Source organism: Stegostoma tigrinum, chromosome 43 (assembly GCF_030684315.1).
Source record: "Stegostoma tigrinum isolate sSteTig4 chromosome 43, sSteTig4.hap1, whole genome shotgun sequence".
Lineage (NCBI taxonomy): Eukaryota > Metazoa > Chordata > Chondrichthyes > Orectolobiformes > Stegostomatidae > Stegostoma > Stegostoma tigrinum.
Genome location: NC_081396.1, coordinates 12,621,537 through 12,639,008, shown reverse-complemented (window position 1 = coordinate 12,639,008; position 17,472 = coordinate 12,621,537). Strand labels below are relative to the sequence as shown.

At 43.5% G+C, this 17,472-nt stretch overlaps 1 protein-coding gene across 8 annotated transcripts; it reads right to left on the bottom strand.

The window, feature by feature from the left end:
* Nucleotides 1-321: 321 nt before the first annotated feature.
* Nucleotides 322-16,831, bottom strand: LOC125449027 (zinc finger protein 271-like). 8 transcript variants are annotated; one of them, XM_048524592.2, is made up of 5 exons: nucleotides 16,687-16,831; nucleotides 15,912-16,051; nucleotides 13,061-13,230; nucleotides 5,495-5,602; nucleotides 322-4,482 (listed from the first exon to the last, which is right to left on the bottom strand). In XM_048524592.2, the coding sequence occupies exon 5, from the start codon at nucleotides 4,138-4,140 to the stop codon at nucleotides 2,455-2,457; it is 1,686 nt and encodes a 561-aa protein (XP_048380549.1). In that variant the 5' UTR covers nucleotides 4,141-4,482; nucleotides 5,495-5,602; nucleotides 13,061-13,230; nucleotides 15,912-16,051; nucleotides 16,687-16,831; the 3' UTR covers nucleotides 322-2,454. The 8 variants fall into 8 exon arrangements, with proteins under 8 accessions (XP_048380549.1, XP_048380548.1, XP_048380550.1 ...); XM_048524591.2 differs by having other exon boundaries at nucleotides 13,077-13,230; XM_048524593.2 differs by lacking the exon at nucleotides 5,495-5,602.
* Nucleotides 16,832-17,472: the final 641 nt, after the last annotated feature.

Genomic DNA, 17,472 nt, shown 5'->3' with positions numbered 1-17,472 from the left:
CTACCTCTCTGCTGTCACATAGCGAGGGCAGAGGGTTGCATTTTCCTGTTGACGTTCTTCTCTGTCTTGGTTTTGGTAATGTCTACATTGAGCAGAACTCAGCTGTTGACCATCCCTGATGGTGTTTCCAATGTAACCTGACCATCACTCAAGCTCCATTTCATTGATCACCCAATGCAAGGTCATGTCCAGGAGCGTACCTCAACAGTCATTGCTCAATAAAGTAGGGACAATTACTCTTTAAACAATGGCGGAACAACTTTCAAGGAAACATCAATGGGAGTAAACAGCATTCAGTCAAAACAACAGTTGTACATATGACACAGAAAAGATCATTTTTAATACATCATAAGTTGATAATTCATCATATTGAGTGATTGTAGTTGATGACCTCAGACTAAAGCACAATCTCAGGTTTCAAGCAACAAATAAAAAGCAAACATAAATGACAAAACAAAATCACACAAACAAAAAAAAGTTTGCTAGCTGTGGAAGTGTACAACTCTAATTCTACCTAGTGAAACAGCTCACATCAAAAACTAATCATCTTTCATTACTTTTGTTAGTAATGCAAATGATTGGAAAGAATCACCTTTGCCAAAATGTGGAGAACAGAAATTCTAGTTGTTAGTTCAGAGTTTCCTCCTTCCTGGATCTGTTCTAACAAGCTGTGTTCGTCTGTTTTACATTTATAGACACTCACTCGGTCAATGAACAGATTTCACTGCAAGATGGTACAAGCTGTGTCTATCTAAGTTACACTCATACAAATCCACTCACTCAGTCATTGATTGGGTCCACTGAAAAACAACTTAAACTTCCAGAGATCTTCATATAAAGTGTTCCAAGGAGTTTCACAGGTTACTGAGGATGTGGTAAGTCAGGAGACCAAAATCTTGAACAAAGAATAGATTATAAAAATGTAGGAACGGAGGAAAATGAAGTTGAAAGGTGGAGAGATTCAAACAGGAAATGCCAGACCTTAGGGTCCAGGCAGCCAAAAGCACAGCCATAGAGTTCAATGCTTAGAATTGAGGATGAAAAGCATCTGGTAATACTGTTCGTGTTCCCATGTATGTGGCTCTGATAGCCCAGATTCAGGATTCAATCTAAATGTTAGGTTGCAGTTTGACCTTCCTTGGTCCCAGAGAAATACAATTCCAAGGATAAACATCTTGGATAAGTTAGTTTATTGATACCATAAAATGTGAGGACCAGTTGATTCCTTTGTAAGCATGGAAATTAAACTTGTGCACAATTAATATCCACCATGTTTCAATGATAAAATAAAAACAGGCTTTGATATTTAAGAAAGTAGAAATCAGGAACTTTGTTTCTTCTTCACTGCACAGACACAACCTTGTCTGAGTGGACTCTCTTTTATCCTAGTTCTTATCTGACAAATACCTCGCTGTGGCCAGTCACAACTCATGAGAGCAATTCTCATCTCACTGATTCATGTGATTGTGAATTCATTGTTGTTGTTTTCCTCTAATCTCAAGATTACTGCAATCTGTTGTCATTTATCACACTGATGTCTGTACAACAGCTTTCATAAAGTTTTACATTCTTGCTGGCTTTTAGCTGCTAGGATTCTTCCACCTTGATACCTTTTTCCAGAATATATCTTATTTCTGAAATATTCTGTCGCCAATATAGAAAGGTGAGTTTCTAATTAAGCTAGATGTCAGCAATGAGTCAAGCTAAATATATTGACTTTCATCCTGTTAGTGACCTAATAATCTAACAAGCCCAAAGGCTCTTGTGATGCAGAAGAATTGTCCCTACTTCAACAGAAGATCCATGTTTAAATCCTGTCTACCCAAGGTGTGTCATGATGTATCAAAACAGGGTGATTAAAACAGCAAATAAACTTAAAGTAAGAAATCAGTGAATTGGTGAGCAGGCCCTCCGGATGTGAGTGTGGACAAGGGTTGGAAGTGATTCCAACCCATGCATTTTGTCACTATTTAAAAAGATAACAATATCTGATCAAGTCCCAATTTCGACCCCAGAGCTTCCCTGTCATTCTACCTGATGTTTCCCATGTGGTTTCACCAGACGTAGAGATCAGCGGCTCAAATCCCTGCCTGAATGCTTTTGCTTTCCACCTGAGACCTTGAGGGTCCTGTTAAAGACTATTCCACTGGCACCCATGTGGGGACACATTCAGCAACACGGGACAAGCTGACATGTCAGGAGATGGAGGGTAGTGTGTCGGGCACTGCCTGGGTTTGGGGGTTTAAGGGTGAGAAATAGGAGTACACTGGATGGAGTTCCCATTTCCCTGTCTCCTTTCTCCATCATCCCGGCATTGCTCCTACTCTGTTATTCACTAGTTCGGTGGAGATCAGTGATAGGTTTGAAATATGATACACCTTACACACTTCAGCACTAACCCATATGTTCAATGCTGGATGTGATTAACAATAGTAATAAAATAACAATCAACCCCTACAGACTGTGAACTCGCTGGTGTCTCACCAGGTCAGATGACCGTTTGAACCCAGTTTCGCAGTGAGAACATTGGAATGGTTTCTCCTCTGTATGAACACGTTGATGAGACATCAGGTCCCTGGCCATTTTAAAGCATTTCCCACAGTCTGGGCATTTAAAAGGTCTCTCTTCAGTATGAACTCGCTGATGTCTCAGCAAAGTCTGTTTGTTTTTAAAATTCTTCTCACATTGAGAACATTTAAAGGGTCTCACAACAACATGAACGCTCTTGTGTGATTGCAAGTTGGATGAGCAAGAAAATTTCCTCCCACACTCAGAGCAGCTGAATGGTCTCTCCCCAGTGTGAAGCCGTTGGTGTCGCAGCAGATGCGACGACCTGCTGAACCCAGTCCCGCAGTGAGAGCACTTGAATGGTTTCTCACCAGTGTGAACACGTTGATGGACTGTCAGTTCCCATGCACTTTTATACTGCTTCTCACAGTCTGGGCATTTAAAAGGTCTCTCTTCACTGTGAACTCGTTGGTGTGTCAGCAGATGAGTTGACTGAATAAATCCCTTCCCGCACAATGAGCAGATGAATGGTCTTTCCCCAGTGTGAATTCGTTGGTGTACTTGAAGATCATTACTGCTTTTAAAGCTCTTCTCACAGTCTGGGCATTTAAAAGGTCTCTCTTCACTGTGAACTCGCTGATGAGTAAGCAGATGGGTTGACTGAGTAAATCCCTTCCCACACACTGAGCAGACGAATGGCCTCTCCCCAGTGTGAATTCGCTGATGCAACTGAAGGCCATTGCTGCTTTTAAAGCTCTTCTCACAGTCAGAACATTTGAAAGGTTTCTCTGTAGTATGTACTCGCTGGTGTGTTAGCAGGTGTGTTGACTGAGTAAACCCCTTCCCACACACTGAGCAGATGAATGGCCTCTCCCCCGTGTGAAGTCGCTGGTGGGCAGTGAGCTCAGATGAACGCTTGAACCCAGTCCCACAGTGAGAGCACCTGAATGGTCTCTCATCAGTGTGGACACGTTGATGGACTGTCAGTATCCATGCACTTTTATACTGCTGTCCACAATCTGGGCATTTAAAGGGTCTTTCTTCACTGTGAACTCGCTGGTGTTTTAAGAGGTGAGTTGACTGAGTAAATCCCTTCCCACACACTGAGCAGATAAATGGTCTCTCCCCAGTGTGAATTCGTTGATGTACCCGAAGATCATTGCTGCTTTTAAAGCTCTTCTCACAATCTGAACATGTAAAAGGTCTCTCATTAGTATGAACCTGCTGGTGTTTCAGTAAGTGGGATGATTGAGCGAATCCCATCCCACACTCAGAGCAGATGAATGGCCTCTCCACAGTGTGAACTCGTTGATGCCCCCGCAGGTGAGATGAATGCTTGAACCTAATCCCACATTCAGGGCACCTGAATGGTCTCTCATCGGTGTGAACAAGTTTATGGGATGCCAATTCCCAGGCATTTTTATAGTGCTTTCCACAGTCTGTACATTTAAAAGGTCTCTCATTGCTGTGAACTTGCTGATGTGCTAGAAGTTTGAATGAGGCAGTGAATCCCTTCCCACATTCTGAGCAGGTGAATGGTCTCTCACCGGTGTGGCTGCGTTGATGTATTTCCAGCTCGGATTGGAATCTGAATCCCTTGCCACAATCTCCACATTCCCATGGTTTCTCCATAGTGCAGCTGTCCCTGTGAATCTATAGATTGGGTAATTGGTTGAAGCCTCACACAAATAAAAAAAGTGGATAGTCTGTGCCCGCTGTGCACAGTATTTTTTTTTCCAGTCTGTGATACCGGTCAAAGCTCTTTTACATAGTCAGCTCACTGGAGCGTTCTCCCTCAGGTGTGTCTGTGGCTCGATGACTTTCCAAGTATATTGATGTTTGAAATCTTTAATAACAGGTAAACTTGTTTCCTTCCATATTCAAGGGCTGTTGATATTTATCAAGTGATTCCGTGTGATATCAACATGATGCCTTGTTTGAGTATTGCATTGTAAATCTTTGTCTTCAAATAATCTGTAAAAGGAATCAACAAATTTCATCACTGCCAGAGCTGGATAAAAATTTAGAGAATTCCAGATTCTATAAATTACATTTCTCTCTTGTTCCCCCAAAACTGTAAATCCATCTTACTGACTCTTACTCCTTCCTGCACTGAAATCCCAAAGTGTTGGATAATTGTTTCCAAACCTTCTAACAAACTCAAACAATAGGAGATATCGCTATAGTTCTGAAACACTAACATGAAATACCTTGACTGGCCAGATAGGAGGGATTCCAAACTGTTGTTCTGAACTGACTGTGGAGAGAGTTTATGAACAATTGTGAAGTGAGTTTCTTCAAACCAGGTTCCACATGGTAATTTAGTTAGTAAAGTTAGGTCACATAGGATTCAGAGGCAGCTTGCCAACTGGACACATAATTGGCTTAATGGCAGGTGACAGAGATTAATGGTGGAGGGTTGTTTTTCAGACTGGAGGCCTGTCATCAATGGTGTTCCACAGGATTGAGTTCTGGGCCCTTTTTGTTCTGAAAGTTAATATAAATGATTTGGATGAAAATATAGAAGGCATGGTTAGTAAGTTAGCAGTTGACACAAAATTGATGACATTGTAAATAGTGAAGGAGGCTAAGATTACAAAGAAATCTCGATTGAATGTATCAATGGGCTGAAAAATGGTAGATGGAGTTCAGTCCAGATAAATGTGAGATACTGCATTTTGATACAACAAACAGGGACAGGACTTATACAATTAATAATAGGGCCTTGGGTAGCTTAGTTGAACAGAGGGACCCGGGGTTCAATTACATAATTCTTTGAAGTCTGCGACACATATAGACAGGGTGATGAAAAGGCATTTAACATGCTGGCATTCATTGTTCAGTCCTTTGAATACAGGAGTTGGGAAGTTATACTGAGGTTGTACAGAGCATTGGTGAGGCTACGTCTGGAGTGCTGTGTCTAATTCTGTTCACCCAGTTATTGGAAGGAAATTATTAAGCTAGACAGGGTTCAAACGAGATTTACCAGGATTTAGATAACAAGCTGTAGAGTGGGATGAACACCACATCAGAGGAAACCTGACGTTTCGGGTCTAGACCCTTCTTTACCAGGATGTTGTTGGGTTCGGAATGTCTGAAATATAAAGAAACACTGGATAAGCTGGGACATTTTTCACTGAAACAAAGAAGGTTGAAACGTGACCTTATAGTGGGTTATAAAATCATGACAGGTATAGATAGTGTTTATTGTTGGTTTCATTTCTCTCGGGGGGATGGGGTATTTTAAGATAGGGGGCATTTTTTAAGATAACAGGAGAGAGATTAGAAAAAAACTTAAGGGGCAAATTTTTTTTTACACAGAGGCTGGTTTGCCTGAGAAATGAACTTTCTGAGGAAGTGGTGGATGTGGGCACAATTACAATGTTTAAAAGACACACTGCCTATAAATGTTACGGAGCCAGACCTGATCGTGACTTCCAAAATAGAACTGGATCGTGATCTCCAAATAAATTGTTCAAAGGCTGATAATGTCCATGTTCTGCTCAATCAAGTGATTCTCTGATTCTGATGTCATGTTTGGTTTGAATTTCCCAACGGGCTGAAAACTGGCAGCTGGAGTTCAATCTGGATAAATGTGAGGTACAACAGGCAAAGGTAGGACTTACACAATTAATGGTAGAGCCTTGGATAATGTTGTAGAGCAGAGAGACCTAGGGGTTCACGTACATAATTCTTTGAATTTTGTGTCAGATATAGACAGTGTAGTTAAAAAGCTGTTTAGCACATTTCCCTTCATTGGTCAGTCCTTTGAATATAGGATTGGGAAATCATGTTGAATTTATACAAGACGTTGGTGAGGCCTCTTCTTTAGAACTGCGTACAGTTCTAATCGCCCAGTTACAGGAAGGATATGATTTAAGCTGGAGAGGGTCCAGACATTTACCAGGATATTGTCATGATTGAAAGGTTTGAATTACAAAGAAAGACTGGATAGCCTGAAACTTTTTTTCTGGAGCCTAGGAGGTTGATAGCTGACCTTATGGAAGTTTATAAAATCATGAAAGGTACACACAGGGCTAATGTTAGGTGTCTTTCCCTTGAATGGGGGACTTTCAAGACTGGGGGATACATTTTTAAGGTGAAAGGAGTGAGATTTAGAAAAAGATACGAGGGGCAATTTGTTTTACACAGAGGTTAGCAAGTGTGTGGAATCAGCTTTCTGAGGAAGTGGTGAATGTGGGCACAATGATAACATTTAACACAGACATTTGGATAAATGTATGAATAGGAAAGGTTTGGAGGGATATGGGTCAGGAACAGGCAAGTGGGACTAGTTTAGTTTTAAGATTACATACAGCATAGGCTTTTTTGGACCAAAGTGTTGTAACATTCTGTAAAAGTAGTTTATGAAGTTCATCACTGTCAAAACAGGACAGAAACTTACAACACCCCTCCTTCTGATAAAGGGATGACTGTACATATGTCCTGCTGGATATCGTCCCTTGTTGTGGTCTGCAGTCTCTTGATTTGAGGATATTGTGTACTCATGGTAATGAGTCAGAGCTTAATTTGTTCATATGACTGAACACAACCATAGATCTATTAGCAAAAGGCGTAGGCCATCCAATAAAGTAGCAGGATCTGTAGGGCAGGATTTATTCCATTAATAAGGTGTGTACCTAACTTTCTGTCATTCTTTTCTTCCCCAAAATTATTCCATACAGTCCCATTGAACAGGCTTGTGAGGAGTATTATTGGGCGTGGAATAAAGCAAACAGTAAGAATCTGGATGTGAACTTGACTGAGTCAGAGGAAACATATGGTAATTGTCATTGGACATGTCTCAGGTTAGAGAAAGATTTGTAACGGATTTCCCCAAGCTCCCATATTGAGCCCCTCACTTTTCTTGACTTTTATTAATGGTCTAGATTTTAATATGCAAAGGAAATTGGCATTGGATATTTAACGTAAGAATTTGTAGAGTTACTGCTAAGGAAAGCAAAAGCAAGAGAATGGCATTCTTCTGTGCCAGAACACTCCTGTGATTCTGTTATTCTAAAAGGCTCTGTTAAAGCGCAATAAATGCCTGTCCTGTAATTTGACCATTTTCAGTTAAAATTCAACTAAATCCACCAACTCCATGGACTGAGAACAAAAAGTATGTATGTCAGGAACAGCAGCAATTCCAGTAGATACAAGCCAGGAAACTGGTAAATCACTGAAGTTTTTATTTATACATAAAGCCGAAAGATTGCCGAGAACTACTGGTTCTGATGTAGTTATGAGAGAGAACTGGCTCAAAGGAGGGCATGAACGGGTGTTAAATATACCCCTGTATAAGGTGTTCAGAAAAGATAGAAAAGGACGTGAGTGGAACTACTGGTTAAGGAGACCAATGCAGTGCTGGAGAAAGAGGATAGCTCGGCGGGTTCAAGGATAGAATCAATTTGGCTAGACGTAAGGAACAAAAAGGTTACAATTACATTGCTAGGAGGGGATTTGTTGGGCCATGTGGTTACAGATTCTGGTTGAGAACAAGTCTGTTACTGTTAAAGGCCCACAGTGCATCATGGTTGCCCAATCTGGAATTGTTAGATTTGTTGACGGGCTCTCACATTTAGCACAATGCAGAGAGCATGGTAGGAGGCTCCGTGCAAACACAGAACTTTCTTTTCTCAAGGACTGTGCAGTAGTTACCTCACGTTTCAACCAAGTCAGTAGTGATGTTGTCACCTCAAATCCACAAAATATTCTATGTCTTTGCCACCCACAGTACTTCTGCCAAATTGTGTTTAGGATATGGAGTGGGGGGCACGGTAATTAGCAGGACGTTTCCTTGTCCATGTTTGACCTCAAACTACCACAAGACATCATGAGATCTGGAGTCAACCAGTTACCAGGAGGATATCCTCCAATTTATATACTACTCTCCCACTGCTTGTGCCGGGTCTGACAGGACATACAGAAGGATAGGCAGGGTGTTGTCTGGGATGTTGTGTGTAAAGCATGATTCTGTGAGTATGAATACCTTAGGCTGTTGTTTGGCTAATCGGTGAGATAATATTGGCATTAAACCCCAGACGTTGGGAAGGAAGAATTCGGAGAGTCGACCAGACTGCGTTTGCCTCAATAGTTTCCAGCGCCCTACACAACGACAGGTGATTCATCCATTTTAATACCTTACAGATGTTTAGGTGCTTACTGGACCATTTCTGAGGGCAATTAAGAATCAAGAACGTTCACATTAATCTGGAATTATGTTTAGGCCGGATAGGGTAAGGATGGTAGTTTTCATTTCCGAAAGGACAACAGTGAACCAGATAGGTTTTTACAATGGTTCGTAAGAACATCACGGTCATCATTTAACTCTCATCAAAAGTACATTCTGTGCCATTGGCATCCACAGTGCTTCCTCCAAATGTTCAACATCGAGGAATACCGATTCATCAGCCAAGGGTGTGTGGCAAGCAGCCTTATGGTATGTGATGATCGGCAGGAAATTTATCTGCCTGTGACCTGATGCAATGTGAGCTCAGGAGAGGTTAATAAAATTCCCAGAACAACTATTAGAACAAAGAGTATGGAAAAGGTTAGGAATCTAACTTCAGGCACAGCAGATGAAAGGACAACTACGAAAAAGGGGTTGCTGTCATGCAGGACTGAAGGTGCATGTAATATATTAAAAAAAGGTAAACATACAAAAGATGCAGATTGAAATTGGCAATTTCAAAGGTGTGTGCATGACAAAGATGTGGCTGCAAGGCGAACGGGGCAGGGAACTAAATATGAAGGTTACGTGTCTTATTGAAAGACTGGTAGATGGGCAGGTTGTTTTGTTAGTAAGAAATTACATTGTTATCAAGTGATATAGGGTCAGAAGGCATAGAATCTGTGTGGGTAAAGGTAAAGAATCGCCAAGTAAAGGGACCCTGAGGGAAGTTCTGTACGTGCTTCCTAGAGGCAGACAGGTTGTGGGAGAGAGAGTCAATCAGGGCACAGAAAACGTAGTAGGAAAGGCACTATTACAATTACCATGGGAAACTTCATTATGTACGTGGATTTGGAAAATCAGGTTGGCAGTGGATACAGAGAAAAGGAATTTGTGGAATGATGACAAGATTTCTTTCTTGCAACAGCTTATAGAGCCTACAACATATCAGGCAATTCAAGACTTGGTGTAGTGTTGCGAGGCAGACTTGATTCAGGAGATGAAGGTGAAGGAAATTCCAGGGCGCAGTGCTCACAAATTTTTTTAGATTAGATTAGATTCCCTACAGTGTGGAAACAGGCCCTTCAGCTCAGCAAGTCCACACTGTCCCTTGAAACATCCCACCCAGACCCAGACTCATTCCCCTATAACCCACACACCCCTGAACACTATGGGCAATTTAGCATGGCCAATCCACCTAGCCTGCACATCTTTGGACTATGGGAGGAAACCAGAGCACCCAGAGGAAGCCCACGCAGACACAGGGAGGATGTGCAAACTCCACACAGACAGTCACCCCAGGCTGGAATTGAACCTGGGTCCCTGGTGCTGTGAGGCAGCAGTGCTAAGCACTGAGCCACCGTGCCCACCCCCACCCCCACCCCCCCCAACCTGTGCAACGGAAGAAGTGACCCTGCAGTTTGAAGCACAGAAGCTGGTAATCAGATGTAAGCACATTACAATTGAGCAAAGGTGACTACTCACATGAGGGAGGAACTGGCCAGAGTCAATTAGGACAGCATCCTAGCAGGGAAGACTGTGACAGGAGTTTCTGGGGTAATTCAGAAGACATAACAGAAATCCATTCCAAAGAAGAAGCGATGTATCAAGGGGAGGGAGGCACGGTGGCTCAGTGGTTAGCAGTGCAGTCTCACAGTGCCAGGAACCCGGGTTCGATTCCTGCCTCGGGCGACTGCCTGTGTGGAGTTTGCACATTCTCCCCGTGTCTGCTTGGGTTTCCTCCAACAGTCCAAAGATGTGCAGGTTAGGTGGATCGGCCATGCTAAATTGCCCGTAGTGTTCAGGGGTGTGTGGGTTATAGGGGGATCAGTCTGGGTGGGATGCTTCAAGGAGCGGTGTGGACTTGTTGGGCCAAAGGACCTGTTTCCACACTGTAAGGAATCTAATCTAATCTAACAACGGCTATCAAGGGAACTCAGGGGCAGCATAAAAGCAAAAGCATACAATGTGGTGAAGATTAATGGGAAGTCAGAGGATTGGGAAGCCTTTAAAAGCTAGCGGAGGACAAGGAAAAAAGTTATAAGATGGAGGGCAGAAAATGAAATGGCAGTATGCTAGCTAGAAAAAAAAAATTGCAAGGGATTTTTTTTTTACACGTATGCAAGAGATAGGTAAGGTTGGATAGGAGACAGCAAGACCTGCAGATGCTGTAAATCAGCATCAAAACAATGTGGAGCTGGAGGAATGCAGCATCAGGGAAACAGGAAAGTCAATGTTTTGGGTTAGGTCCTTTCATCAGGACAGGAAGAGGGAAGGGAGCTCAAAAATGGTAGGGAGGTGGGGCTGGGCGCAAGTTGATGGGTTGGAGATAGGTGGATGCAGGTCGGGGGTTCTGGAGATTGTTCAACAGGAAGGGTGGGCAGATAAGTGAGAAAGATGGACAGGTTGTGTCAGGTCAAGGAGGAGGGGATGAGAGGGTGGGCTGGACATGGATGAGGTCAGTGGTGGGGAGATTTAGAAACCCGTGAATTCTATATTGATGCCATTAGGCTGTAAGCTTCTGAGGTGAAATGCAAGGTGTTTCTCCAATTATTGTGTGGCTTCATTGTGACATTGGACCCAGCCCAGGATGCACATGTTGCAAAGGGATTGGGAGGGGAGTTGAAATGGCTGGCAGTTGGAAGGTTGATTTGAGCATACAGAGTGCAGATGTTCCGCGAATCGGTCTGTGCTTGGTCTCTCTAAAATAGGAGGTCACATCGGGAGCAACAGATGCAGTAAACTAGGTTAGAAAACGTACAGTTGAATTCCTGTCAGATGCGGAATGATTGTTTGGGGCCTTGGGCGGAGGAAAGCAGATAGGATGGGGAAGGGAATATCTCTTTGCTGATGGTGTCTGATTGCAGGTGGTGAAAGTGACGGAGGATGATGAGTTGCACTTGGATGTTGGTGGGGTGGTACGAGGGGACCGGGGGACTCTATTCTTGTTGTTATTCGGGGCAGGGCGTTTGAGGATGGAGGTGTGAGAAATGCAGGATACAGCAGTTGACGGCATTATGAATCACAAGAGAAGCAAAGTTGCAGTCCTTGAAGTAGAAGGACATCTGTGATGTCCAAGAGTGGAATGCTTCATCCAGACAGCAGATGCGGTCGAGACAAAGGAGGAGGGTGGGTGAAAGAGGGTGTAGTCAAGGTAGCTATGGGAGTTGGTGGGTTTGAAATAGATGTCAGTGCTGAATCGGTTGCTGGAGATGGAAACTGAGAGGTCCAGAAAGGGGAGGGAGGTGCCAGAGATGGTCCAGGTGAATTTGAGGTCAGGGTGAATGGCATTGGTGAAGTGGATGAGCACAAGGCAGCACCAATAGTCATATAGACCCCTTCTCCCTCCTCCGACAAACTTCATCTCCCTGAAGACCACCCGCCAGCATGGTGATCAGGGGGGTGGGGTCATGATTGAGGGGAAAGTAGGTTGAGGTGTCAAAGAGTTGAAGCCTGGCCTCAGCGATGTCGAGGTCAGTACACCATACTACCACCCCTATCAGTAGATTTAGTAGCAAGTTGGGTTGGAGTGGAGGGAACGGGGGGCTGCATGTTCAGCTGGATACAGATGGGAGTAGCTGAGAAGGGTGGACAGAATTACGGGATTGATGTCGCAATGGCAGTTGGAGATGAAGAGCTCGAGGGAGGGTAGGAGGCCAGCAGGTAGTTTCCAGGGAAAGGAAATTTGTCAGAGGTTGGAGAAGGGGTCTGTCTCATGCTCCTTTGAGGATCTTGAACAGTTCAACCACTTCACCCACACCTTTCACTCTGATCTCAACTTCACCAGCACTACCTTCGACACTTCCCTCCCCTTCCTGGGCCTCTCTATTGTCATCTCCTGTAATCGACTCAACACTGATATCAATTTCAAACTCACAAACTCCGACAGTTACCTTGACGATGCCTACACTGATCCACCCTCTTGCAAAAATGCGATCCCATACTCCCCATTCCTTCACATCTGTCGCATCTGTGTCCGGGATGACGCATTCCATTCCCGGACATCACAGGTATCCTCCTACGTCAAGGACCATAATTTCCCCTCTCCTGTGATTCATAATGCCCTCAACCGCAACTCCTGCACTCGTGTCCTCAAACCCCCTCCACCCAACAACAAGGATACAATCCCCCTAGTCCTCACATACCACTCCACCAACCTCGGAATCCAATGCTTCATCCTCTGCTACATTGGCCACCAACAATCAAACCCCTGCACCCCCTCCCCCTCAACTTCTGCTTTACATAGGAACTGCTCTCTCTGCCTGGTCCACACTCCCTACCAAACCCACCAGGCCATGTGCCTTTTCCTGCTCATCTGCCCCTACCTCCTCTCAACCTCTGTCCAAGGCCCCAAGCAATCAGTCATATCTTACATGGATTCACCTGTACATTTTCTAACCTGGGTCTATTGCATCCATTGCTCCCGATGTAGTCTCCTCTATATCAGAGAGGCACCTTTCCTGATCCTCTGATGCTGCCTGACCTGTGTTCCTCCAGCTCCACACTGTATCGGCACTGAGGTCAGAGGGATAGTGAACCAATGGCAAACGAGGCTGGCAAAATAGAAATGAGAAACAAAGAAATTATACAGGAATTGATTAGGTACTTGGAATGAGCCTTCATGCTGGAAGACACCAGCAGCATTCCAGAATTTTGACAGTCGGGGGCAGAGGTGAGTGCAGCAGCCATCACTAAGGAGAAGGTGCTGGGGAAGCTAAAAGATCAGAATGTGGAGAAACCACACCCCAGGGTACTGAAAAAGATAGCTAAGGAGAATATGGAGGTTTATACTGATCCTTCAGGAGTCACTGGAATCAGGTTGGGTCCCAGGGGATTGGAAAATTGTGAATGTAACACCCCTGTTTAAGGCGGGATGGAGACAAAATGCAGCAATACAACTCTGCTCTTGTATTCTTGTCCTCTTGCAATGAATCCTAACATTATATTGCCTTCCTAATAGGCAAGTGAACGTCCACATTAAGCTTAAAAGGATCTGGCAATAGAATCCAAAGTCCCTTATATATCACAGGCCAGTTAAGTTGACCTCAGTTGTTCACAAAATTTTAGAGTCTATTATTAAATATGAGATTGTGGCGTATTTGGAAATGCATAGCAAGATAGGGTTGAGTCAGCACTGCTTTGTAAAGGGGAGGTCATACCAGAGAAATCTGCAGAATTCTTTGAGGAGATAAGAAGCAAGTTTGACAAAGGAGAGCCAGTGGACATGACCTTTTATGAATTTCCAGAATGCATTTGACAAGGGGCGAAGGTTGCTAAATAAGTTAAATGTCCATGATGTCAGGAACAAGCATAGATACAGGATTGGATGACAGGTAGAAGGTACGCAGTAGGAATAAAGGGGTATTTTTCAAGCTGGCAGGCACTGACTAGAGGAGTTTCATATGGGTCAATGTTGGGACCACAACTATTCATGTTATACATTCACGATTTGGACAAAGGAACTGAAGGCACTGTTGCTAAGTTTACCAATGACACAAAGATAGGAGGAGGGATAGGTAGTGATGAGGAAATGGGGAGGCTGCAGAAAGAGTTGGACAGGCTGAAGAGAGGTCAAAGAAGTGGCAGTTGGAATACAATGTGAGAAAGCATGAGGTTATGCACTTTGATAGGAATAAAGGGCATACACTATTGTTTAAATGGGGAAAGCCTTCACAAATCTGAAACACAAAGGGACTTTGGATTCTAGTTCAGGGTTCTTTTCAACTTAACATGGCGGTTCGCTTGGCAATTAGAAGGCAAATATAATGTTATGATTCATTCCAAAAGGGCAAGAATACAAGAGCAGAGTTGTACTACTGAGACTGTCAGGCTCAGATTAGACTGCATTTGATGCATTGTGAGCAGTTTTGCACCTGTATCTAAGGAAGCATGCGCTGGCCTTGGAAGAGGACCTGGGAAGGCGTATAAGAATGATCCCGGCGATGAAGGGCTCGTCACATGATGTGCAGTTGAGGATTCTGCACCTGGACTCAGCGTTGAAGAATTAGGGATGGGATCTCCTTGAAACTTATAGGACAGTGAGAGGCCTGGACAGAGTGGATATGGAGATGTTTCCGCTCATTAGGAGAGTCTAGCATATGAGAGCATGTAGACAGGGTTGTGAAGAAAGTGTTTGACAGACTTGCCCTTATTTGTCAGTGCTTTTTGTATTGGACTGGGAGGTCATGTTGCAGCTGTACAGTACATTGGCTAGGCCCTTTTTAGAGTAGAATGTTTAATTCTGGTCTCTTTGTGAGAGATAAGATTCTGTTAAACTTGAAAAGGATTTACAAGAATGTAGCCAGGGCTGGAGGCTTTGAGCTCTCGGAACAGGCTGGGGCTATTTTCCCTGAAGAATTGGAGGCTGGGGGTTAGAGGTTATAAAATCATGAGGGACATTGATAGGGTGAGTAGTCAAGGTCTTTTCCCCAGGGTAGGGGAGCCCAAAACAAGAGGGCATAGGTTTGAGATGACAGGGGAACAATTTTCATGCAGAGAGTGGTATGTGTACAGAATGAACTGCCAGAGGAAGTGGTGGAGGCTGGTACAATTACAACATTTGGGAAGGGTTTAGCGGAATATGGACCAAATGCTGGCAAATGAGATTAGATTAATTTAGGCTATCTGGTAGGCAGGGATGAGTTGCACTGATGGGTCTGTTTCCATGCTGTATATCTGTATGAATCTATGACTATTAGAAGCCGACATCAAATGTCATTATCATCTTACCTTTGCAGTATCGTAGATAAGTAGGAAATAGAATGCAAAATAGGAAAGATGCCAAGGTGGAATTCTTAAGGTTTTACATTGAGTTAGAGAGCATAAGAATCAAGGGCAGGAGTAGGCAATTCAGCACCTGAGTTGCTCCACCTTTGATACAATCATGGCTGATCTCACCTTGGCCTCAATTCTACTTTCCTGCCAACTCCCGAGAATTCCTCAACCCATTGCTAATAAGCTCTGCCTATCTCTTCCTTAAATTTACTCAATGTCACAGCATTCACCAGACCCTGGGGTGATGAATTCCACAGATCCTCAACCTTTTGATAAAAGTAATTATTCCTCATCTCCGTTTTAAATCTGATAGCCCTGATCCTAAAACTAGTCTTGTTCTAGTTACCTCCACGGAGGAGCATCCTTGGGGTACCTACTTTGCCGAACCCCTGATGTAGTTTGTTAATCCCATTCTTCTTCAGACTCAACTAGAAAACAGCAAACATTTGAAAATACTCACTTTGGAACAAGTTCAATTTCCAGTTTTAATATCTCATGCTGTGTCTGGAAAGATGTCAGAAACATGGAGTCAGCAAAAAGTCTCACAGTTGAGGAAATAGCTAGGCGATAGGAGATGTGACAGCATCTTCAGTGAAAATCCTGTAAAGAATGTTTACAAAATCTATCAATGACAGTCAGGGAAAAACATTCAGAAGAGGCAAACATTTCTCTTGGTTTGATTTCACTGTATATAAATCCTCCCTTTCTAATCCCAAAACACCATCCTTGTCAGTTCAGGATACAAATTCACAACATTGCTCTGCTTGTGTCCCAGGATGACTTCATAAATTTCCTGCTGTCATTGCCTCTCCTAATGGTTGATAGTCCCTTGATTTGGGGATGAAGTCTACTCAGGGTCAGGATTTTCTGTCCTGAGTCTTCGTGTGACTGAGCAGAGTTTGAACAATGAAGTAAATCTTCCCATGGGTAGCAGGATTTGCTTCCTTTCTCTCCCTCTGTGCTACTGATCTGCCTCATCAATAACACATCGGGTATGAAAAGCTAATTAATCTTGACAGATAGGCTGTTTCCAAAACGAAGAAAGGACAGCAAGCTCCTTCCACTCATTCCAAAGATGACCCCCTACAAAGATGGCTGTCGCACATTGCTCTGCTGTCCTGAATCCCTAACAAAGATGGCGGCCATTACCCGAGGCCCTGCCTGAGCGCGAAAGTATAAACCGCCCTCGCTTCGGACAAACGGTCCGACCAAACGTCACTTTCTGGGCTACGTACCTCACAGAAAACGTTCATGAAGTCCTTCAATGTATTCGCTCAATTCATCGTTCCCTTCTTCTCGCATTATTTGGAACGTTTCTGGGCAGAGAAAGGAAACACCAACCACAATCTTCACCCACTCCGCGCATGCTCTATTCACCATGGCGTCCGCTCTTGCGTACTGATGTGGTTCCTGTGAACGAAGAGCTGTCGAGACCGCGGAGACTGCTGGGTAACTGAACTACCATAGTAAATACAAAATTTTCTCTTAGGATTTGGTTATTAAAATGGCGAAATAATGCTTGTAGGAAATAAATTCTACTGAGTCAGAGACCAATGCCATAACTTGACACAAATTTTCTGATTGACAGCATCCACATGACTTTGCGATTTTATGACACAAATCTTCACTTTTTAGAGATAAGAAGGTGTGGAGCTGGATGAACACAGCAGGCCAAGCAGCATCTTAGGAGCAGGAAAGCTGACGTTTCTGGCCAAGACCCTTCATCAGAAAGCTTCACTCTTTCAGTTGTCCCCGAAGAGAAGGAATTCATTCACCAATGATGGCTAGGTATGGTGTCAGTAGTGAATAGGGGGACATTCGATAAAACTAGTGAATAGTAGCACTCAGATCAGTAGTTATGCAACGCAGAAAGAATGATGTTTTCTCTGAGTTTCAATCAGGAAAGATCAACCTGTACAATTGAGGGAATCTTCCTCTTCATGAACATTTCTTTTCTTACGAAAGGGCCTTTTTCATTTGGTAATGGTTGCGACTGATTCTCCTGTCATAGAACATAGAAC